This window comes from Dromiciops gliroides, chromosome 6 (assembly GCF_019393635.1).
Source record: "Dromiciops gliroides isolate mDroGli1 chromosome 6, mDroGli1.pri, whole genome shotgun sequence".
NCBI classification, from domain to species: domain Eukaryota; kingdom Metazoa; phylum Chordata; class Mammalia; order Microbiotheria; family Microbiotheriidae; genus Dromiciops; species Dromiciops gliroides.
The window spans coordinates 110,210,671-110,236,491 of NC_057866.1; the positions used below are offsets into that span (position 1 = coordinate 110,210,671).

The window sequence follows — 25,821 nt, forward strand, 5'->3', positions numbered from 1 at the left end:
CACATACCTACACATCCACAAATGTCTACACATATATACATGGACACCTGATTGCATATACAGGGTTTGCACTCATTCACCTAGGCGCTCACATATACATGTTCCCATGTGTCCTCACACACACACACACACACACACACACACACACACACACAAGCATTTGCTTGCCCCATTTTCTCTTTGTTGGATTGTATGCGGTACTGTACAATGTTTCCAATTCATTTCCTATTTTTCTTCCTGAAACGCCAGCGATAACTAGCTCCCTAATGCATTCTCTGGCAACCTCCCCTATAATTCAGTTTGTGCCTTCTCCTTTCTCCATATATCTCAATAGATAATTAGCAAGCCTGATACTTAGGAAAATGAGTCTTTCTTTCCCTGTAATCTCAGGACTCTGCTAATAAATGCAGACTTGGAGATATCTGCGTGGGCTCTTGTCACTCCCCCAATTCCACTCTGATTGGAAGCAGCTTCGGCTGTGATCATCTATACCGTGTTACAGGAACACTGATAGGAAAATAAATATGCTTCAGGGACCCATTTTAATTAAAGCTCGTCCTATTAAACTCAAATTAGATCTACCAAGAATACTTGCTGACAAGAAGGTGATCTTGGGCTGCATTCACAAAAGTCTACCATCCAGAGCAAAGGAAGTGATAAGCCTGTAGTTTTCTGGTCAGACCACATAGAGAGTGCTGTATTCAGTTGTGGGGGTGCCACATTTCAGGAAGGATAGCAGGAATCTGAAAACTGGCAACCAGGCTGGGGCCCAGCACTAGAGCCCATGCCACATGAGGAATGGGTACAGAAACTAGCAATGTTCAACCTGGAGAAGATTTGGGAATTGGTGTGTGTGTGTGTGTGTGTGTGTGTGTGTGTGTGTGTGTGTGTGTGGAGTGTTTGTGATCATTGCCTTTAATGGGCTGTTTCTCCAAGGATAACCTGTATTCTGCTTCACCCCAGAGGACAAAAATAGCAGTAAAAGGAGAAAGTTACAGGGAAGCATCTTTTCACTCAAAATAGGAAGATCTTTCTAGGAACCCAAACTGCTTAAAAATTGAGTGGACTCACCTGTTATGTATCTAACTTGGACTGGAAATGTTCAGGCAGAGGCTGGATGATCTAAGAAGTATTCTTATACTGGCTGGGAGTTTGGACTAAATGTTCTTTGAGGTCTCTTCCAGCTCTGAGATGGTAAGACTCTGTGAAATCTCGGTCTGCGTCTGGTACTTTGTTCATCAAGGTGGCTTGTTTTGATTTGTGTGGGATGGAAGAGAAACTACCCTGAGTCATATTGTTTTGGCTTATTGCTTATTGGAAGATGTGAAACCGTGTTCTAGAAGCTGTGGGCTCATCATGATTCAGCTATGGGAAACAGAGGCCATGAGTCCTAAGTCTATCTCCTAGATATTCTCTCGCAAAACACTGCCTGGACATGATCTTCCCCATTCCCATTCCTATCACTACCATCATTGCTATCATCACTACAGGCCCCCCTTTTTTCTGGCCTTATGATCTGATTGGGCTTCTTGACCACTGTTAATGAAGGGTATAAAAAATCATGTTACAACATCTTCACTCACACTTGTCCTGAACCTTTCCCACAGAGTATGTGCCCATCTCTCCCCACAACCCCAAGGAAAATTCTATCCATCCTTCAAAACCCAACTTTAAGAGCATCTCTCAAGGAAGTCTTCTTTGAACACTATAGTCCACTGTGTTCTTTCTTTTCTCTGTGGTCCTGTTAATCTTTAGGTCTGTGTTACTCATCTCATCACTTAATCACAGATAATGAGGATCTCAGTGTTCAAAGGGGCTTCAAGAGTCCCCTGGATTCTAAATGTCTTCTATGAGATCCTCCACGAGGGGGCACCACAGCTGTCTTAGATTATCATGCAACTTTGGGCACCTATTAATTCAGTTATTGCAATGGAAACACATGCTTGACTTGGGAGGTGCAAGTCAGGTCAACTACTTTTGCCGTTTCTGATCTTCTTAGTGCATGAGGGAAGCTGTTAGCTTCCAGAGAGCAGGGACTATTTCCTTTGTAGCTGCTGCTGTTTGTCATTCATTCTTAAAGAGGACTGTGCAGTGAATTGGACTTAAATGAGGTAGGACCATGAAAGGTCACCAATCTCACTCTACCTACCTCACTCTCCTCCAGAGCAATCTGGGTCCAGTGGCAAAATATATATCAGGATGAATGGAGATGACCCCAGATGTTTAAGGCAATTGGGGTTAAGTGACTTTCCTAGGGTCACTCAGAGCTGAGGCTCTTCCGGAATGTGAGCTCTCTCTCTCTCTCTCTCTGGCTTCTGCCCTTCCAGTGGTGTGAGCAACTGTAGACTTTTCAGGTGTTGGTGAGTAAACAACAGAAAACCCTAAATTCCTTTGAATTAGCTTAATTGGAAATGATCTGGGGATTGCATAGGCTAAGTTTAGAGTTGAGTATTTATCTGTATTTCTCTTTTTCCTATTTCCTTGTCTTTGATTTTTATTAGTTTCACCTTTGTTGTTTAATTAATTCCCAAGTAATAAAATCTGATCCTTTTGTGAATTAAAGCTTAAAGGCTCCTTTCTTATTGGCCTGGGAGAAATATCTAAAAAGGGCAGTTCAGAGGGGAGGGTGAACCTAAAAGGTCCCTCATATTTCCAGGACCCCAACATTTAGGTGAGTCACCCAATTAATGCTCCGTATATGAAATTTGGCCCTCACATAAACCTTAGTTATAAAATCATGATTTCTTATATACATGCATATATATGTAAAGATGTGAATATGTATGTATGTATAAGTAGATAAAACCCATTTCTATGGTGCTTTGTTTACAAAACATTTTCCTTATATACAACATGTGAACGTATATGCATAAACACACACACACACACACACACAGCACATTGCTTGTCACCAGGTGGCTAAGTCATGTAGAGGGAATCCAGTTCTTCAGCTATCCAATCACAATCCTTTTTGTTAAGGCTCCTCTGGGCAAAATGATTGTCATTGCTATGACTGACCTACCATTAGTGGCTTTTACAGCTACCAGATTATGAGGTGGCTCTTCTCATTGGGATGGTTATCATCACTGTAATTCATTTAACCTAAATTACTTTACCAGGTGGTCAACAGAAGGTTACTCAGATATACTCACTTCTGACCAATTTTCCGTGCCTTCCGTGAGATTTCTTATCCATATAGGCTTATCTGATTTGCAGTTGGAAGGAACTTTCTAGATAGTACAATCCAACTGCCCCTTTTTGTATGGTGTCCTCTTCTAAATTTTAGTAGCTAAGGAAGTCATCTAATAATGGTGAAGCTCGTTTGTGTAAAAAGTACCCTTACCTAGGGACTAGTCAGTCCTTGGATGTGGTGGTTTCATTTATTAGATTTTCTCTTATGACCTTAGGAGAAGCAAAATTCTTTGAGGTATGTGCAGGGGGGAAGGGGGAGACCTCTCTCTCTCTCCCTCCCCCCTTCTCTCTCTCTCCTTTCAAGCAAACAGGAGAGTTTACTGGTCATTTAGGTTTTTATAAAGACTCAGTTTCAAGCCTGGGCACAAGAGGATGCTCGGTAGAAGTCTGGATTCGAAGATCCAGGATTAGGAGGTTAAGGAGGACACAAATGACCTAGATAACGTGCTCTTATTGCCAAGGCCAAGACCTTTGAGGACATCATTTCCAGCTCACCCAAAAAGTAAATCGTGTTCATCACAAACCTGCTATTTCGAATGAGTATGTCTGAGTGAGGGCTCAGTGTTCTGCTTCTGAAAGTCTTCAAGCTTCCTTGTGAACTTCCAACATGGCAACTAAGTTTTAAACCAGCTGACAGGATCCTAAATTATGAATCATTTTCCTTCTCTGGGGACAAAACTACGGCAGGCAGTTATCTGATTGGGAGGGGCTGCTATATCAAACTTGGCTTGGCTATCTCACCGGCACCGAACGCTTTCCCCAATCTTGGACTGTTCCTGTGTCTCTTGGAATGATCTACGCTCTCTGAAACAGGATGCTGTCTGCCTGATAAGGAAAACATCATCACTCCACTTAACACTATCCAAGGCAGTATCAACAGTGAGAGCTGAGAGGGAGAGGCACCGACTCCAGCCATGGAGGCGGAGGAGTGAAATGCTCCAGCAGCTGCCCATATATTCAGCCGCACAGCTTGCCCATGCTCCTCCAATGAGGAATTATAGGAAATAGGAATGTTACAGTGATTCTTCAACCCCCAGCTGACCTGTAAAGGCAATTATGACACTTTTCTTACTGCTAGCATCAATCTCCTGGAGCAGCACACGCATGAAGGCCCCCAGCTATGGAAATGCCTGACCAGGAAATGCGCTCCCCATTCCCTCTTTGGTTGGGAGCACATTCCAAGGTTGCTGGAAGCTTTGTGCTTGCAAATGACTATCATGACACCACGGATGGTCTTTGCAAACATTTTCGAGTATACTTTATTATAAAATATTGTCATTCAAAGAGTACAGAAGGCAATAGACCAAATAGAGAACTGAATTAGGTCTGCTTTTGCTCTTTCTCCCCTAAATTTCTCAGTGACTAACAGGAATTGAAACTCACTCCTTTTGTAAACCCCAGGGCCCAGAGACTACTCCAAGGAGCTTACTGCTGATGGAAAGAGCTGAGCTCTCCCAGGTAGTTGCAGGGCCTTCACAGGCTTCAGTCATTGCTCAGCCTTTCCGAAGTCTATGCCCGAACTCAGAAACAATCACAGGCTTAGATTATGAGGGAGCAAAGATATCTGAGCCTAACTGAGCTGAACTGGGTGAGGACATTTCTTCAGAAAATTCAGAGACACCCTTTCACCAATAAATGTTAAATATCCAGCTTGTCAAAGACCTTAGATTTCCAGGGAGCTTGGTGCCAGCCAGCAGTTAAGCCCTCTTTCACTCAGCCTGGGTATTTGTAGGGCAGGGATGGAGAGGCTAATACCAGTTGGTTGGTCCAGGGCAGGTCTAGTTGACTCAGAGCAAATCCAATCAATTGTTCCACATACAGACAGTTCAGGAATGGAATTCATTGCATATTGCTAAAATATTCTACACATTCAAGAGAAGTCATGAGCTGCGGCTCTAGACCTGACCCCCACGGAAAGCAGCTGGTCTTCTGTAGCCTCTGTCCCTGGAAGAGGAAGTAAGATGCCGAGAGAACGTGCAAGCTTTCCATGGGGAAGGGAGATAATAAGGGTTACTAGGGTCCAAGATGCAGAAATAACTTAGGGAGGGAAGTGTACAGAGCTAGCCCATGCATCACTGAGAATTCCTTGGGAGAGCGCAGGGGCTGTGGAACTCCTTACAGAAGCCACAATAATTACCTAAGTCTTCAGATACCAATTACTTGCAGGCTAAGAGGGGGAAAGGGCAGTTCTTTGGGATACCATCAACCTTCTACTTATTGAATTTGCCTAATAATTCCAGATAATAAAATATTCAGATTTTTTTGTCAGTGAGGTAGAAAAAAATTTATTGTACTAGCTACTGAAAAGGGCTGAGGAAGGTATAAGACATATGCCTTACTTTGGAGGGGAAAAAAAGGTAAAGAAAACTGGCTTCACCAATAAGCATTAAAGTGATAATCATTTCCTAAACCCAAATCAAAATCAAACTTAAGTCAGCTTATTGAAAAGAATTCAGGATCCTGAAAGAGAATGTGAAAGCCTTCTTGAATAGTGAATCACCACTTAATTGCTTTGCTAAATGACTTTAGCACTTGTGAATTGGGGTTACATGAAAATCACAGGGAACTCAGTCTTTGTCTTTCTTTGCTGTACATGGCCCCTGGGTCAATGGTCAGAGCTGGAAGTCAGCCTAGTGGGTCACTGCCTAGCCTGAAAAGCCTGCAGGCAGAGAGATAGTAATGGTCAGCTTCCATCCTCTGACTATCTCCATCTGCTCAAAGGGACCAGAAAAGGTATTCATTGTGTCTTTTGGAGGAATGAGGTATCTTCTTGGCTCAGAGACCAGTTAGAAAGACCCGAAGCGCATGCCAACATGAATTTTGGTATTTTGTCATTCTTACTTTATCTCGGTGGACCTGGGTTTGGTTCTCTGGTGACATATCAGAATCCTCAAGTGTCTTCTGTCTTATAGTTGTATATACCCTTAGAAGCAAGGGTGGGGAGAATAGTTCTAAAAAAGCCAGATACATTGATGCTATATTTAAACACATGGAAGGTATTTGTTTGGGTGCTTTTCTCTATTTTGGGTTTCTCTGGTACTGTCAGAAGTTATGGGAAAGGTATAAAAGGAGAGATCATTTCCTCCCCTCCAGAGACACATATTGATCTCCATCCAGAGATGTTTTTGAGAACAAAACTTCCTTGGTCAATTCCACAGCTTTACTTGATACTGAGAGAGCAAGTCTGAACACAGCATTTACTCTGGATTCCCAAATCAGGTTTGCCTTGAATTCATCTAACCTGGAGCTTATGTATTGGAGTCAAATAGAATTACTTAATTAAAGTATTTCCAAAACAGATGCTTTAGCTGTATTCATCATTCAGACACCTCATTTAAATATTCTTATTTAAAATGGATGGAGGATTTGGCCACACTTTAGAAAGCTTACCTCACTTGGATCTGCTCTGGAAAAATCTTCTATTGTATAGATTTGTCGGTGTCCAGGCAAAAGCAAGCCTGGAACTGGCTGGGACAGTGTGAAGCCCCATTCTTTTGGGGGGTGGGCAATGAGGGTTAAGTGACTTGCCCAAGGTCATACAGCTAGTAAGTGTCAAGTGTCTCAGGCCGGATTTGAACTCAGGTCCTCCTGAATGCAGGGTTGGTGCTTTATCCACTGTACCACCTACCTGTCCCTGAGGGCTACCCTTTTCTTTCCTTTTCTTTCCTTTTCTTTTCTTTTCTTTTTTTTTGGTGAGGTAATTGGGGTTAAGTGACTTGCCCAAGGTCACACAGCTAGTAAGTGTCAAGTGTCTGATGCTGGATTTGAACTCAGGTCCTCCTGACTCCAGGGCCCGTGCTCTATTCACTGTACCATCTGGCTGCCCTTAGGGCTACCCTCTTAAAGCAATGAGAGGTCATCCAGCTCCTTCCTTGAGCACAGAATAGCTTATTGTCTTCATTAGTATGCTTTGCTTGTATTTCTGTTTGGATTTAAGCCCTTCCCTTATTTCACTTGTTTCCCTGAATTGAACCACATTCGTTTGTTCCTCTTCTCACTATCCTAGCTCCCATACTTTAATTTATCTCTTACCTGAGCTGGTGTGTGATCTGCATTACATGGCCTGGACATAGCTACTTTTTTGCCTTGACTGATTATGTCTCTCTGTTACACAGCAAAGCCTTCCTTGCTCTAGGATTCATGGGGCATAAGTGCTACAGAGAAGATGAAGGCATCCAGCAGTTGGCTTATGGTCTTCAGAAGCCAACATGAAATGGAATAGTTAGTTCACCATCTTGACAGCAGGTAGCATATTAATAATGGCAGGGTGGGAAGAAGATATGGCCAAGATGCTTAAGAGCTATTTAAAAGTCACTCGTAGCAAAAAGAGTTCATCCATGATGTGATCTTAGCTAAATAATGTGTGACTGACAACTTTAAAGAGAACCAGGATAGGGAAGAATGTATGTAAATTCATATAGTACAATAGTGCTGGTTTTGTCTGGACCTCAACCCAAATCTACTGAGTGGAATTAACTAATTTCTCAGCACCAAAGAGTAATAGTGCCCAATTTAACAGCATCACTTTCTATCCTCAGAAGGGCATAACTCTAAACTAGATTGCTATAAAAATTAAGAGCATGATGAGGACATAGAACCTTCATTTTCAGGCCTCAGGAATCGACAAACTTAAAACCCAAAGGCAGAATCAAAGCTGGGGCCGTGCCTTATTTTTTTTCCACAGAAAGCCCTGGCCAGACTCTGGAGCATCAGGGTTGGTGCCCTACAGGAACTTTTATGTGGAAGATAAAAGACTGGTGGGTTATACTTCTTTGAGTATTATTAGGTGAGGGTGATCCCCACCTGTCTAATGAGGCCACCTTCCTAATTAGGTGAACAGAAACTGGCTCTTCAAAGGTAGGTTCACTTAGCACTGAATAAAGGCTAAAGGCTAACAGAGATGGTGTGTAGGTTGGTGGGCCTCTAATAGTCTAATCAGGGATCAGAAGGTCTTTGGAGAAAGCTCCACTCAATCCAGTTTGAAAAGGAAAGTTAAACCCATTAAGGTGAAGTTGGATGGACCAATTACTGAGGAGCCCCCCTGGGAACACCAACACTTTTGGGAGAACCATACAATTGGGTAGTAGGATTTGACAGTGGATCCCATCCTGCAGATGACCCCCTAAGTGTACATTGGCCTTCAGGTTTCACTCCTGCTAGAAGACTGAGATGATCTCATATAACAAGGGTTTGGAACGAAACCAGGCTACTACTCTTGATGAAGACAAAAGTAACTGCTTCTTCCTTGTGCCCTGTTTCTAATTTGTCTGAGAGGCCTGCAGAAGCATCTAATTGTTTGTACAGCCTCAGATGGCAAACCCTCAGCCAGCTGGCTAGAAGACGCTTGTGACACAAGTCTAAGGGAAATTAAACAAAACCTTCTGGAAATAGTTTCTCAGTTCAATACTCTGACTAGCCACAAAGAAATTCTGCACACAGAAAAATAGACATTCCCTTTTTTAGCAGCAGAACAAGTTCAGAATCTGTACACGAGCTCAGCCAATCTCAATATGTTCACCCTCTCCTCTTTTATGTAAAAGTTAACTAGAGTGGTTAATATCTGTTTTTATTGATTTACTCAATACAACTGGGAAGATAACAGCAGGTAGTTATAAAAAAACAAACTTCTCCCATTTTCCAAGTTTAAAATGAGTTAAGTAATCTAAGATGACCTAAAAGAACAATGATACATGCGATGTGTGGGTTTCATTGCACTGTATGCCTGGAGCAAGGTGATGGGCATTTTCCTAGCAAAGTCCTCCAGGGTAAAGTGCTCACAGGTAGCAGGATCCCCAGGGACCAAGTCTGCCCTCTCATATGTTCCCTATAAATATCTGTGGCTAAATTTAAGAATCTTAGGTAAAACAGAGCAGAAGGGCTCGGGAAACTCTCATAAGTGGCTTGCCGCCTCAGACTAAAAAAATACTTACATGTACCTCTAGTCAGTGACAGCTCTGCTCTGCCAACACTGCTGTGAATGGGTGTTTGTTAACAGGGTACACGCTGCTTTAGAAGGAGCTTCAGGTTGAAGCCGGTGCAGACAGAGAACTCTCCCCTGACAGGGTGGAGGAGAGCTAAAAGACTCAATGTGGCCCTGTCCACTTTGTCCTTTATATATACCCTTCTTCCACCAAAAGGAATCACAGCCCTGGATCTGTGCTGCACAGAGCTGAAGGATACCTTAGGATTTCTTTTTGATCTTAGATGTGGCAGGGGTTTTGGAGTAGTTTTTTGGTGACAATCCTGGACTTCGGGTCATGGAAGACTTATCTAACTCCCCCTTTGGTGAAGGGGTGACCGGTTTGGATGATGGGGAACCCTGAGGGAACACATTTTCGGAACTGTCCATATTCCGCTTCGGACTGGCTATTTTTCCACTAGTAGGGACCTAAAAACAAAAGGAAAGTCCAGAGTGAATTCTTCTCTCTCTTCTCTCTCTTCTCTCTCTCTCTCTCTCTCTCTCTCTCTCTCTCTCTCTCTCTCTCTCTCTCTCTCTCTTGCATGCACACACACACACACACACACACACAAATATGTTGAATATTGAGAAACATGCAAACAACTCCAAAATTCTTCTGAATGTTCAGATGTATAATGCTAGATAGATTTTTAGGTAAAATGAAATAATGTAAGTATAGTGCTCTGCAAACCTTAAATTGTCCCATAAATGTCAGTAATTTTCTATATCTATGTAAGACATTGGTATGTAATAATAATGATAACTCACATATTCAAGTGTTTTATGGTTTGCAAAATGCTTTCCCCAAAATAAGCGTGGGACACTGTAGGTAGTATATGCCTGGTTAATTGCTGTGAAGCTCTAGCACATTGTAGGGGCAAGGGGACTCAGCACTCTGTTTGTTATATCATATCACTCTCCTGACATTTATTTCTCAAAGGTCACCTAGGACCCCCTTATCACTAAATCCAGACCACTTCTTAGGCCTTTTCCTCTCTGATCTCTATTTTATAGGTGAAGACACTGAGGTTCAGAGTGGCGAAGCAATTTTCCCAAGGTCACACAATTAGGAGGTGTGTGAGATGGGATGAAATTTGAACTTAAGCCTCCTGACTCCATGTCAAGCACTATTTCTACAGCACCAAGCTGTAAAGTCAATATGAAATGTCAATGGAAACTCCTGTTAACAGCTCCATGGAAGCTCTCAATTGTGGAGTGTTTGAAGCAATGGGAATTGAATAGGCTCAGTTTCAAATCCTCATCTGAGAAAAGAAAATAACACTTAGATGGTAAAGTCCACTTTGACCTGACAGCTCTTATCTGATGTCATCAGTATTTAGAGACATTTCTATATAGATTCTGTAAATTATAGGAATGACTTTAAAAGTACATTTTGACCCCTGCTCAGAGTTATCCTCTTCTTCAAGCTCAGGAAATACGTTTCCTGAGCATCAAGGGGATGCGTTTGGACTATTTCCTATTTGCTACCCATCCACTAGACTGATATGAGTATTTACACATATCTACTCACTCTGCTGCAGACTTGAACTACCCTTTAATGTTTAAAAATGATGAATCTGGTATAAAGAAGGTAAAGGGATTTCCTTCTGGCCACCAGGATGGATTTAGAAAGGGACACTTTCCAACTGTATCTTAGCGTTCTAAGGGAACTACACAAGTAGTAAGCAATTAAATTGGGATTGAATCACAGTAAATTCACATTCATTAAAAAACCCCAATACCTTCCCTTGACCCTTCTAATGCCTCATATTTCTGCTCTTTTTCATTGCCAACCTCCTTGAAAAGTTATCTACATTTTGGGGCAGCTAGGTAGCGCAGTGGATAGAGCACCGGCCCTGGAGTCAGGAGGACCTGAGTTCAAATCCGGCCTCAGACACTTAACACTTACTAGCTGTGTGACCCTGGGCAAGTGACTTAACCCCAATTGCCTCACCCAAAAAAAAGTTATGTACATTTCATATCTCCCTTGTTTCACCATCTGAGGAAGGAGGAAGCATGGTTACCCCTACCATCATGAAAGAATTCCAGGTTGATATCTTGCATATTATCATGACTTTTAGTCATAAAGGCTTTGGGGTTCATAGGGCAAACAATCAGTATAAGGGACCTTAGATATGAAAGAGTCCAAACTCCTCATCTTTACAGATGAGGGAATTGAGGTTTTAAGTGATTTGTCCAAGGTCACACAATTCATAAGGCAGAATTCAATCCCAGGTTTTCCTGATCCTCGTCCTTGTCCAGCACTCTATCCACCATGCTGGCCTGATGTTCCCATTTACTTTACAACATGGCAAAGAAGAAAGGACAGTCCAGAGACCTGAATTCTGACACTTTCTTGTAGGATGACCTTGGGAAATTAATTTCCCATCTCTGAAAGCACTTAAATGTCATGTGAGGCTGTCAAATGCTTTGCTGGAGCCTCGTTCTCTATGTCCCTTGGTCTAGCTGCAAAAGGACATGATTTATTTTGCGTGACCTATTTCTTGATGAAGCAGTGTTAATTCTCAGTGATCCTCACTTCCATTTCTAAATGCGCACAAACCATCCCTTTAACCATATAGTCTAGAATTTTACTAGTAACAGAAGTCTAGCTTATTGGCCTAAGGTTTGCTGACTCCATTATCTTTCCTTTTTATGAAAGTTAGGACATTTGTTCTTCTCCAGTTCCAGATCACTGATAGTGCGATGACCTGTCTAGGTTTCTTCTAGACTCAATTCATTCCTAATTTACTTGTCTACATTGGCTTCTTCTGTCAACTCCTGGCTTTGTTCTCAGCAAACCTCCTTCCTTTGCACTTTGTTCTTCTCTTCTTCCTTCCCTACAATATTCCCTACTCAAGAATATTTTTCTTTCTTTATCCAGGTCTATTAAGTGTAGCTAATTTCTAGAACACTGTGGGGGACAAACCCCTTATGTACCCCTATTGATATTGCCTTCTCTTTCCTTTTTTTTTTTGGTGGGGGCAGGGCAATGAGGGTTAAGTGACTTGTTCAGGGTCACACAGATAGTATCAAGTGTTTGAGGCTGTATTTGAACTCAGGTCCTCCTGAATCCAGGGCCAGTGCTTTATCCACTGCGTCACCTAGCTGTCCCCGATATTGCCTTCTCTAAGGTCATCTGGGTGCTACCAGCAAAAATTCAGGCCTCTTCTCATTCCCTTTCTTCTTTGATCTCTCTACAGTATTTGAGACAGTTGACCACAGTGGCATTTATTCTCCCTTGTATTGTGGTTGTTTGCAAATGTCATCCCCTAAACTAATGGGAAGCTTCTTGAGAGGATGGTCTATGTTCTAGCTATCTTTTTTATTACCCTGTTGCCTAGCATAGGACCTTGCAAATAGCAGGGTCTTAATAAATGTGTGTTGAATTACATGCTACATGCAAAAGATTCATTGACAGAATGAGTCATACCTAATCCTTGACCTTGTGGAATTTATGGGGGGAAGATTTGAGGGAGACAGTTCATTGGAGCTAGGAGTGAAGGGCTCAGGGCTGGAGACAGATCTAGATCTGAGAGTCATCTCTGTAGAGCTTATCTTAGATGTCTTGGGAACGTGTGAGATTGCTAGAGCAGAGTATGGGAGAGAAGGGATGGCGTTTGCCAGGACAGAGGAGACCAGGAAGTCAGGGTTTCTGTGGTGCCTCATGAAGCTGGGTTTCCTCTCACTCTCTGGCTTGGCCTTTTCCGCCTCCTTTGCCAGCTGATTCTTCATAACATGTCTATCCCATAGTAACAATAACTAACCTTTATATATAGCTTTAATCACAACCCATTAAGGTAGATTCTGTGATGGTCCCTCTTTTACAGATGGAGAGAAATTAAAGAACTCACCCAGGGTTACAGCTAGTTAAGTGTCTAAGGCAGGATTTAAACTCAGGCGTTTCTGACCCCAGTCTAATACTCTATCCATTGCACTACCAAGCTGCTTAAGGTGAACATTGTCCATTTTATGGGCATAGTGAAGAAAGATGCCCTGAGACATGGGGATAGGGTTTGAAGAGGAATTTGGGAGTGAGCATTCCTGGCCTGGGGGCCCTTTCTTAACTGGGAGGTTCCAATCTTTTTTCCTGCTCTGCTGGTCTCCTGACTGTGCTGCACAGGCTAATGCTGACGAGAGTTCGACTGGGCCCCGCTCGAGGTTAGCAGCAGCATGCACTTGACACGGTCTCTCTCTCTCTCCCCAAAGGTGGCCTTGGGTTTTTGGTGAGTTTTATACGGAATATAGACTAAGCTTAGACTTAAGACGATTTGTATTGTATTTCTACTTTCCTATCCTTCTAATCAACATCACCCTGTGACTACCATACAATAAAAGCTCTAACTAGAAAACCAGAAGCCTCTTCCATTTACTAGTCTGGGAGATAAATTAAGGGAAAGGTTAAAGAGGGGAGATTTATGATCTAATATCCAATTTTAAATCTCACAGAGAGGGAGAAGGTGGAGGGATGCTCTAGGATGAGAAGCCTGCTAGAGCATGGTGGTGAGCTCAAATCTGGACTCAGACACTTACTAGCTGTGTGACCCTGGGAAAATCACTTCACCCTGTTTGCCTCTGTTTCCTCATCTGTAACAATGATCTGGAGAAATAAATGCTAAAAACACTCCAGTATCTCTGCCAAGAAAAGTCCTAATGGGGTCACAAAGGGTTGGACATGACTGAAAATGACCGAACAACAAAAAAGAGGACAACAAGATAGCAGAAGGGTTATTGGGATATACACTGAAGCCTCTAGGATGATAAGAATGAGAAAAGATGTGGAAAGGAAAAGTGAACTGGGTACCAAAGTCATGGGAAAAGATGGAAAAGAGTCCAAGAGATTAGTTGATGGCATAGGCTAGGTTTGGGGGAAAATGGAACAGTTGAATAAAATGAACTTTAAAAGAGAAAAGGCTATTAAATGATGTTGGCAGAGCAAAGACTTGGATGCAGCAGTGACTTTGGAGTGACATGGTAGCTGTGACTGCTAATTCTCTCCCCAGGCCTTGCCAGGATGGGGGAGAATGAGTAGCCAACAATGGAAGGGGCTGCCACAGATTTGGATCCCTCAGGAGAGAGCCCCACTTCGATAAATGCAAGCTGGCAGAAGGGAGACAGCAGGGAACAGCTCGAGGATGAAGGGGAGTTTATCAACAGTGGAACAATTTCCCAAGGGCACAGTAGAGAAGATGGCCAGGAAAAAGTAGAGACTAAGGTGGGTGTGGAGTAGGGGATAGAGTGAACAGGAGGGAGAATACAAGGAGAGCTATCAAGGGGACAGGGCTTGTGCATAGAGCAGTACATCTGGATAACTGGGATTAGGAGAGTGGCACATTCAGAGCAACCTTACCGATATCACCAAATATCTGCTTACCAGGGAAGCCATTCCTAGTTTACTTTCTGCTAGCACGACCTAATACTTGAACTGATAATTTTGGGGGTGGGGTGGGGAATGAGGGTTAAGTGACTTACTCAGGGCCATACAGCTAGTACGAGTCAAGTGTCTACGGCCACATTTGAACTCAGGTCCTCCTGAATCTAGGGCTAGTGCTTTTTTCACTGCTCCACCTAGCTGCCCGTGAGCTAATACTTTTTAAACAATTTGTTCATTACAAAGATTTGAAAACTGCAAGAACATCTTTCCTATAGGGTTTTACTCCAAAGGAACTGCTGATTTTCTTTCCTGGAGTTTCTTTCAATGGGTGGATGTGATTTTTTTGGGCGGGGTGGGGGGGGTGGATGTGATTTTAAGATTTTCTAAAGGGCTCTAAAGACTAGAGTCTAGTTACTTTTGCAACAGCAGGAAAACATACACATATAAATTTCTTTCTGTCTACTTAAGGATTTGTTACTTTGAGAAGTACAGGCATAGCATACCTAATATTATTAATTGAACTTGTGAAAATAGAATGTTAGGGGGTAGACTACTTTGACAGAGAGCAGTTAGAAAAATGAAGACAGCCAGGAACACTCAGGTAGCTGATGAAACAATATCACAGTGAGGTTTGGTTATAACAACAGTAACATCTTGAGGCTTTTCTCATAAGAGCTGTCAGGGAGGGTGAGTGTCATTACTTCCAGAAAAAATGTGACTTGCCCAAAGTCACCCAGTCAGCAAGTGACCAATCTGAGAAAGAAAATCGGTTTTCCCGACTCCAAGATGGGCCTCACTGCTTTCACATAGCACTCCACCTCTCCAAAACGTCCAATTAAGATAACAATGTTTCAGTTATTGTAATGACTGTAAAACAGCACTGATAGGGGCAATGCTACGTGGTAAACACGTTTATGATAGTGTTCATCAAGAGGTGAACGCTACTAGAAATAATCAGTTCATAAAAATCCATTCTCTACCCAAATCCTACCTAAAGGTGGTCACTCCTTTCTTCCTCCAATCTGAGGCTGTCTTGTGAATAGAATTTCAAATGTGGGGCAGCTAGGTGCAGTGGATAAAGCACCGGCCCTGGATTCAGAGGACCTGAGTTCAAATCCAGCCTCAGACATATGACACTTACTAGCTGTGTGAACCTGGGCAAGTCACTTAACCCTCATTGCCCCACCAAAAAAAAAGAATTTTAAATGTTTTTGATATGTACAATATGATCAGAACAGAAATGACAATGCTTTCATTTTATTTCATTTAAAAATGGACTCACATTACTAGATGACCTCAAGTTGACATTTTTCTTCTTCACTGTCCCATTTGTTAATGTACCTGTGTTGTTTTTTTTCTTGCTGATCTGTAAAATACGAGAAAGAAATTGTAGTCACCAAGAAGGAAAACCCTGGAAAATGCTTCTTTCCCATGGGTTGAGCATTTGAGGTTATCAAAGAATCACTGAATTTAAGACTTGGATGGGACCTCATCAGTCATCTAGTTCAATTCTTACCTCAAAAAAGACCCCCACCACGCCACCCTCAAAGGGTCATCTTAGCTTTACAGGCAAAGGTTGGTGACAGTGCTTTTTTTTTTTGTGGGGCAAAGAGGGTTAAGTGCCTTGCCCAGGGTCACACAGCTAGTAAGTGTTAAGTGTCTGAGGCCAGCTTTGAACTCAGGTCCTCCTGACTCCAGGGCCAGTGCTCTATCCACCGCGCCACATATCTGCCCCGACAGTGCTTTTTTACTTTACATGATACATTAAACAATTGACAGTATGCCCATTAATAAACCCCTGAATTTTCAGGTGAATTGAGAGAAACAACCCCCTATCACCCCCCAAAATGTTTTCTAATTGATGTGGTAAGACCTCTAGCCTCCGCACTTGATTAGGCACCTTTTTTTTTGTTTTAAGAACTAATAGCATAAATCCCATTTTAAAATTAGTCCTAAAATAAATTTAAAACTGACTGTGAAGGAGTAAATCAAAACAACTGTGCCTCACTTAAAGAGATGATCAGTTCACTGATTATGTTATTACAGGTTCTCTCCACACTTTTCTTATAAATGAGGAGTTGTTATATTGGCTAGGTTTGAATTCCATTGTTTCGAAAACTAACTCTGTGGGACAGCTGGGGGAGTTCTTACAGGAGATTGTTTGAACCCTTTTCTTTAAAAAAAAATACCTCTTATTGGAATTAAGCCTTTTATCCTCTTTTGGATCTCACTTACCAACCTTAAACCTGAGAAACATTACATCAGAAAACCATTCTCATTCTCATCAACAACCTTCACCTTTATGTGAGGGGGGTCTATGATTATAAAACACTGTGACAGACATTCATTTGATCCTCATGACATCCCTGAAAGGCAAACAGTACAAGTATTGATGCTTCTATTTTACATATGAAGAAAACCGAGGTTGTAAGTACTCTATTACTAGACTACAACCATCCCATATGATTCAGGGCCTGACTTTCCACACTGTGAATGATCCAGGCCCCAGGTTTCTCTTTCTTCTTCTTCTTCCTCTGTTCTTTCTGGCTTCTAATAGCCTCCACAGAATGAATGCTTGGCATGGTATTATTTCATTTCTTAATAAAGGAGATGGTGGAGGAATTCAGACTGAAGTCTTCAAGTCTAAAGTCCTTGACAAGGTAGGTAGTAACCTGATTTATAACATGAAAGTGTAACTAGAGACCATTTTTACTATTTTTAAAAGAAATGGACATATTTTAATGCAGGAAATCTGCCCCTCTATGGCTTTAGGATAGGTGTTTATTTTGAAAAGTCGCATGGGGACAGCTAGGTGGCTCAGTGTATAAAGCACTGACCCTGGAATCAGGAGGACCTGAGTTCAAATCCAGCCTTAGACACTTGACACTTACTAGCTGTGTGACTGGGCAAGTCCCTTAACCCTCAATGCCCTGCAAAAAAAAAGAAAAGAAAAGAAGAGAAGAGAAAGGAAAAGAAAAGAAAAGAAAAGAAAAGAAAAGAAAAGGAAAGAAAAGGAAAGAAAAGGAAAGAAAAGAAAAGAAAAGTATTATGGCATGATGTGAAAGCACTGGATTTTAGTCAGAAGATGTGGGCTTGAAGCCCAGTTCTGCTACTATCTCTGTATGGGATCTAGTCTATCTGGGCCTCAGCTTTCCCATATGTAAAATGAGGGGGCTGGACTATATGACCTCTAAGGTCCTTTCCAGTTCTCAATTCCGTCATTTGCATAAGGCATCAAAGAGGGCGCAAGGAACATGCATTCATAGGTGTTCACCAAAAGAGTTTGTCAGTGTCATTGATGATGTCATGCACCAAGTACAACTAGAAGAGGGATTCCTTGAACACCAAGAGGTTCTACAAATGTTCCTGTTTGTGGTCGATATTATGCTTTTTTCAATGAGCCCCTAGATGTCAAGGCCTCCTCATTGAGATCCATTGGGATGCAATCAATTAGATGTGTCAGACTCTGACATGCAATTGGGATGCAACAAGGGCTAGATGAATGACCCTGGGCAAAACTTAATCTCTCAGTGCCCCCCAGAAAACTCTCTAAGACTCTAAGTTGCAGATGACTTGCTGATGTGCATTGGTGGAAGGATGTTCTGCAGTTGGAGTCCCTTCCTTTACTGAAGTCACGGGTCCTCAGTGAAAAAAGAACATGTTGTTGAATAGGTAGCTTGCTGAGTTGTTTCACCAGAACACATAACTTGCTCATTGCCAGTGCCACAACCTAATGATAACCCAAGCCCAAAACTGAACAAGAGGGATAGATTTGGGTGAGACTGCAGTGGGGCAACTTTGCAGGAATTTCAATCATATCATGTTGTTCCTCATTATAACAGCCCATAATTTTCACACAAATATTCTTCTGTCGATGCTATGTGGCCATAAGTCATAGAGTACAATGATCTTAGAAGAATAAAAATCGTAGGGGCTACTCTCCAAGGGACAATGGAGAGACTCCTGACAAACCCAAAGAGGCAGTAATATATTTTCAACAATTATTTGTATACAAGACCTGCTTAGAAGACATCATTAAGAACTGATATGGCCAGAAAAGGAGGTGGATCTGTCATACTGCAAAGATAAAAGATGGACAGGGATGGACAGCCCATGGGTTGCACTGGTATCCACGAGAATAGGTTGTTACAGAACAACCAGAGGAAAATCCATAGCTAATTGGATAATCCTCTATGATGCTTTACGGCAAGATATGTGGAGGAATTGCATGGGATTAGAGAAAATGGACATGGAAGGTGTAGCCAAGCTGATGAAATCACCAGTCACAGGAAGTATTGAAGAAGTCACATTTCATGTGTAACAATGAAGGCTCAGCATGTCTGGTGGACAGTAATCCCCTAGGGGTGCAGTTTTTCAATAGTCTGCATTGCACAAATACCTGTTCCCACCCTGCTGTATTTACTAAGGCCCTCGGAGCAGTGCAGTGCCAAGCCAATGGAGAGACAAAGCAGGAAGTTCTTATGAGATAAGAACTTATAAGATAATGGGAGACATGTGGCAGACAAGCTTCAACATGAAAAGTATGAGGTATTGAGGAAAACTAAACCAAGCTGTAGTCATAGAATTATACCAATCCAAGAATCAGGGGTGACTTAAGCTCAGCATTTTGCCACTAGAAGGCCAAGAAATTGCTGGAAATAATCAGAAAAAACCTTGGAAATCAAACATAGCATTATCTTTTCCTTATATGCCTTCATTCATTCAATAAACATTCATTATTCCCCTACTATGTGAAAAGCACTATCATGGGAAATGGGGGAAGCAAAAATAAAGGAGAAACAGTTCCTTCTCTTGATGCGCTTACAGCCTAGTTGGGGAGAGAAGATAAGGCAACAAATAACTAGAATACAAATTATGATAAAATAAGTACACAAAAGGGGTGCAAAGATGGTGGCAATTGAGTGAATCAGCCAAATCACCCTATCCCATTTAAAGTGATAAGATGCCATACCCTGATAATTTTGTCAGGTGAGAATGCATCTTGATTTTTCACAAAGTGTGCCTAGGTACAACAACAGGAAGTTTGTTCCCACTAGATGAGAGACAGCCACGCCCTTGTCAGCCTGTAGAAAACCATCAAGCTAATTGGCATTGGAGATTTGAGTGCCTGGCAGGGGAGAGGAGAGAACATCTCAGCTAAACTTCTGAAAAGCAGCCAACTGGGAGGAAGAACAAAGATCCTCCCTCCTCCCACCTTGGCTGAAGAAGCTGCTTGAACACTGAAATGTCCAGAGGATTTGAACTTGTTCCTTAGCATCCCCAGAATGGTTGACAGCAGCATCTGTAGTGGGAGCCAAGAACTAGGCTATATAGCACACTTACAGAGGCACATCTTGAAGACTCCATTAGGCGCTTCTTTGTCACACATGCTTTCTAAGCTTAAGCCTAGTTTCCCATGGAAGGGTATGACACAGGTATTTGGGGGGAATGTCTGCACCACCCGTACCAATGATACCAATTGTACCACCTGTACCATCTTAGTAAATAGGCCTTTTCAAAAACTAGTTAAGTCTGGCTGACTGATATCAACTGATAATCATGAGGAAGTATATCAGAAGGGGGCTCATGAGCTATAAAATTAGAAAGATATCCCTAAATCCTTCTGGGTTACCCTAAAGCCCTGAGGGAACCTAGTAGCCACCTTCTGGGGACCCAATCTGCCTGTGTAAGTGGAGATATGGATGAGGACCCCCCAGAATCTATGTGTGCAAGAGGAATACAAGATGCTATGAGATTAGATGACAGATAGCACTTCCAGTCAAGGTGATCAATGAAGACTTCGCAGTAGATGGAATTTGCATGGTACATTTAAGTATATTGGTATTTAGACCTGGGGTTGGGGGAGAGGCACATTGAGAAGCAAAAGACATTTTAGTTGTAGGAAACAGCAAAGGCCCAATAGTAAGGGTCTACGGTTGTGTTTGGAGGGCAATAAACTATCCAATTGATCAGAGGGTAGAGTATATGCAGGAGGGTTGTGGGAGATAAGACCGTCAAGAAAAGGATAGAATTAGGGTGTGGAGGCCCATGAATGCCACATTAAGGAGTCAAGGTGGGAGACACATCATACGATCATAAGATCATAAATTTATAATTATAGTTGATATAACATTTGATGGAAGCCATCATACCCAAGCCCTTCATTTTATAGGTGAAGAAAAGCATTCGCAGAGAGGTTGTGATTTTTCTCAGGGTCCCACAACTAGTAAGTGTCTAACAGGGGCCATGAACCCAGGTCTTCCTGACTCTGAGTGTCTTCTCCACTATACAGTGCTGCCTCTAAGTTTCATTTGAGTCAATAAGCATTTATTAAGTGTCTACCATCTGCAAAGCATGAGGCTAAGAGCTGGGGACACAATACAGTTCCTTCTGTCATGAATCTTACATGGATGGAGTCAGCACACATACATCATGTACTAGACCATTAAGTATCATACCAGAGAGAATGTAAGAGGAGCAAAGGTTGGATCCAGACTCAGCACGACTTAAAAAACTAAAGAGGAAGAAATCGTTTCGACTGTGGCTGGGCTGGGAGCATCAGGGAATGCCTCATGGAGGGGGTGACACCTGCATTGGACCTCAGAGAGAAGTCTTCCAGAAGACTGGGATGGAGAGAGGGTGTGTTTCAGGCACAGGGACAGGTTACACACATCCAGCAGCAAGGTGGGAAGCTGGGACATGATGGTAGAATGGGAAGAATACGGGTTCCAGAGTCAGAAGACCTGTGTTCAAATGGTCCCTCTGACACTACACGTGCTGCTCCGGCATGTCACCTCACCCCCCCACCCCCCAACACCCCCCCCAACCACGCTCAGGTTCCTCATCTTTAAAATAGGGGGAGAGTAGACTAAATGACCATTGAGGTTCATTCCAGCTCAAGGTTTACAATCCCAAGAGATCTGTGCTTGCATCTGTATCATATGAGAAAGACAAATCTGTCAGCATCTGGAGTAAGTCATGATGCCTCCACATCTGGTGTTTGGTGAACACTTTGGCTTGATTATGGAACCAGAGCACAATAATGCCTTGCATGCTTAGGGTGACTGGAGCTTTACAAAGTGCTTTGCTTCACAAGACACCTGTGAGGTACACAGTGAAAGTGTCATCGCCTCAATTTAGAGGTGAGGAAGGGAGACTGAGAGGTTGCGACAGCCTTTCCATGTAGGGGGTAGGGGACAAAGCTGGGTCTGACTACAAGTTCATTGCTCTTTCTCCTTCACCTCCCTGCTTGTCTATGTTGACCAAAAAGACATTGGAAGAAGTGGAGAAAGAGTGAAATATTGTGGGCTCTAGATTTTCTAGAGCTTTTTAGATCATTTTGTCCAACTCCATTATTTTACAGATCAGAAAAACTGAGTGAGATACAAAGACATTTGCTTATGGACGTACAGGTAGTTGTTAGGTATTTCTTCAAGTAAGTAAATGCTTCCACATGGAAAAATAAAGGCTAAGGGAGATATCTGTGTAATCAAATACCATACAATCCTAATGGGCGTGCATGGATGAAAGACAGCCTTATTTGCCAAACTCTAGACAAACTACCACCAAGGTAGATTCCCCATCCCTTCCACCCACCCAATCACAACCATCCCTTCCTTTAGAATATAAAATCCTGGGCTGGATGGACCATGGGCTGACAGGTTACAGCACAGCTTCTCATTTGTCTGGAGAAGTTTAGGTATAGTTCTAGCTGGAGGCCACAGGATGAACAAGGTGACCATTCTAGGTTCCCTTCAACCTTATGATTCTATAATTCAGTGACTTCGAGTATACTGGGCTAAATTCCCCCAGCTCAAATGATTAATTTCCAAAGGGGATACCATGTGTGCAAGGGGAGATATGCTCTAAGAAAATTGGGGCTAAATATACATATCTTGTTATTCACTGGCATAACTTTAACCTGATGAACTCATCTGGTGATAATGGATGCAAAACCTGTAAGCTCTAGGCGTATCATTGCAAGTTAATACCAGGGCATGATTACGAGAAACTGTTACCATTTCTCTGAATTTTGAGTAAAAATACATGCTATTTAAGTAAAGTGGTTTATCACCATAGCAACCATCTCTAGAGTCATATTAAAATTATAGACCAATATGGAGTCCAAAGCCAGGACATTCAAGTACAAGTTCTGCCCCGTAGTTTTGCAGGGTACTAGCCATTCACCTCCTAGAAAAATTCCTTCGGTTTGCAGAAAGACAAGGGAAGGAAGGGAAGAGAAGGACAAGGCCTGCTTCTTCACCGATTGTTCCTGAAGCATAGAGGCTTGGTTCTCCAACCTTTTCCAGGCCCCACCTCCAGCCTGGGAGAACTGAGTTCTGTGGATTTAATAGAAATGAAATCTAACTTGTAAGTTAGGCAGGGATGCCAGTTTCTTTCAGCTCCAGCATATGGGGACTAATTCCATGGTCTTGATTCAGTAAGCAGGGCCCATAGGACTAAGCCCGCTGACATTAATGCCTGTGACATATGCGTCCCAAGTAAGGAGAAAAAATCCATCCAAAATGATGAGCTCTCTAAAATGGCAAGCTGGCCAATTTTATTAAAAGCGAGCTTCAGACACACTCATTTTCATTACTATATCAACGTACAGGAAAAGAGAGAATGGGAAGGGAAAGACGTTAAGCTGAGCAATCCTGACGAGCAGAGATACTGTTCTAGGATTGAAATGATGCTCATTGTGACCCAACTCCACTGGGCAGGATCTATATGAAGAGTGTATTAAAGCATGATAACCAAGCGGCTCTTCTATGTGGGGTTGAAGGGAGGTAGCCACTCTGGGAGAACAGAAAACAAGTGTGCTTTAAGGAGGGACTGACACATCACTCTACGTCCTAGTGGCCTTGCAACAGACTGCTGGGAAAATAGAACAGCAAATGGGATGCAACTGGCATAAAGGAATCAGGAAGGGGATGAAGGGGTCTTCTAAGAAAGGCTCTGGGTTGCTTGGGCCAGGGTCCCAGGACTGCCACATGGCAGGATCTTGCTGCCTCCTATGCAGGGATGTCCGACAGAATATGGAAAAGCTCCAGGGCTGTTGTCCAGGGCACTTCGGTCAGTGATCTCGCAACAGGGTCATCACAAAAGTCTGTGCCCTTTGGTGTACTCTCTCTTGAAGACCTGAAGCATGTCACAGCTTAGCCCACCAGATGTGACTTTTGCCACGAATGCAAATGACAGAGACACAGAGGAAAAGCCACCATGCCAACCAGATTATCCAGAATTTCATTACTCTGCAACCCAGAGGCCTCGCCTGCCTCTTTTGTTCTTCAGTCTTCTAACACCCTCAGCCTAATCAGCAGAGGATAATGGCCGGCCTAAACAGTAGCCCAGCAGCCTGGATTCTTCCTATTTTTATCTGTTGCCTACAGGCAGCCTCAGAGTCATAGAGAAACTAGTGCCCTTGTGAAAGGATATTGGGAGCAGCTGCTGCCATGCTGCAGCCTCCACAGATCAACTGCTCTGACTTCTAGATCATAGGAAAATTCTGTGAGACTCAGGAGGCTCTGCCAAATGGGATGGGATGAGGCGGCCATAATCATGTGGGCAGTGTGCACACGACTGTCCACACATGACTGGTTCCCACTATTCCCAAGATAACGGTGTTGACACTGCCTTTGAAAATGAAGGAAAATAGTATAGTTTGCTTTTCTAAAGACTGACTCCACCATGAATTCTGATTTACAGTCCCTAACAATGTGTTTCCATGGCATGGAGACGCATGTCCACTTAACGATGTGTGGTGGGCCCCTTTTATTGGCAGACAGGTGATGGACTAAAGGACTTGTATGTTGTATGTCTGCACTCGATGCAGACTTGCTTTGACTTAAATGTTTTTCTTTGTGACAGTGGAGGGAATCTTTATGGTAGGGACGGGATAGCAGGAAATTTTTGTGGTATAAAAAAACAACTATCAATAACAACTTAGAAAATATGTTCTAGGAAAGGCTGAATTCCTCCCTGAGGCCAGGGGGAAAAGGAACTATAGTCAAATGCAAGGGAGCATTTTCTAGTGGAAACTAAATGAAAATGCCACTGAGACAAGAGCTTTGTTCCGAGTCCCTCCTAGCTTTCTCACTCACTAATTGTGGGGCCTCAGCTAAATCAATTCCTCTGTGTTGTCTCCCCCTCTGCAGAATGAGGAGCCTGGAGCTGTCATCTCTAAATTCTTTTTTGACTCTTACATCCAATAGTTTCATGGTAACTTTGCCCATATGTCTTGTTGACATATGTCTTGTTGTTCAGTCATTTTTAGTCGTGTCTTACTCTTTGTGATTCCATTTGGGGTTTTCTTGACAAAGATACTATTTTACCATCTCCTTTTCCAGCTCATTTTATAGATGAGGGAACTGAGGCAAACAGGGTGAAGTGACTTGCACAGGGTCGCAAAGCTTGTAAGTGTCCGAGGCCAGATTTGAACTCAGGAAAATGAGTCTTCCTGATTCCAGGCCTAGCACTTTGTCCACTGTGCCACCTAGATGTCCCCCAAATATGTCTGGTGAGCTGAAATTGAATTTAGATTTTGCTCAAAATATAAATAAGATTTCTCTCATCCAACTGAATTATTTTTTTTTCAAAACCTGACTTCTTTTATGACAAAGCAATGCACTACACTTTAATTTCAAGCTAATGGAAAACTATTTTCTATGAAGTTCTTGCTTCCTTGGCTTTTTATTTTCAAACTTATGGGAAAAGATCCTCCTGCAAATAAATATCACACAAATACATGAGTACTGCAGTCATCACAAAATTAGGTTTTAAGTTTCTGAAGGCCAGACACATCATCTTTTCTTTTTCATAGTTTAAAGTGTCAATTACACTGACAGACAATACCATCCCCCCAAAGCATGCCCCTAATAGGCCATCCTTTCATTGAGCGAAAATCATTGCCCAAGGATTTTATCTTATATTTGCATTACACTAGTTCATTCAGGACTGTATCCAATGAATACTGTGACAACTAGGGATTGTTTTCATTTATGAAATGCCAAAGCAAGAAATCTGTAATACATAGAGAGTTCTGATTTATCAAATGATTTCATTCCTCCATACCAACCCCTCTCCCCTCCCTGTCATTGTTAGGGGCCAACTTAATTGGCAGACTCAATAATTTCTCTCTAGTTGTCTTTGCAGCTTAATGAGTAAGGGCAGAATTTGGTCATCTATCAGGTTACTCTAAGGAACAAATTCTAAGCGATATGTTTGAGCAATCGGTAACATTTTGTGAAATGCCTCATTTGATGACTACTGGAGTTTAAGCCTTTATTTTATCAGT

The 25,821-nt window shown here is 42.4% G+C and overlaps 1 protein-coding gene across 1 annotated transcript in view; it reads right to left on the reverse strand.

Annotated features, from left to right (window-relative positions):
- Nucleotides 1-8,825: 8,825 nt before the first annotated feature.
- Nucleotides 8,826-25,821, reverse strand: part of STK33 (serine/threonine kinase 33) — a 105,583-nt gene continuing 88,587 nt past the window's right edge. Inside the window, exons 12-13 of the mRNA XM_043972391.1 lie at nt 15,808-15,891; nt 8,826-9,580 (exon numbers count right to left, since the gene is read on the reverse strand). Coding sequence (XP_043828326.1) covers nt 9,374-9,580; nt 15,808-15,891 — 291 coding nt within the window. The 3' untranslated portion in view covers nt 8,826-9,373. The remainder of the gene's footprint in view (nt 9,581-15,807; nt 15,892-25,821) is intronic.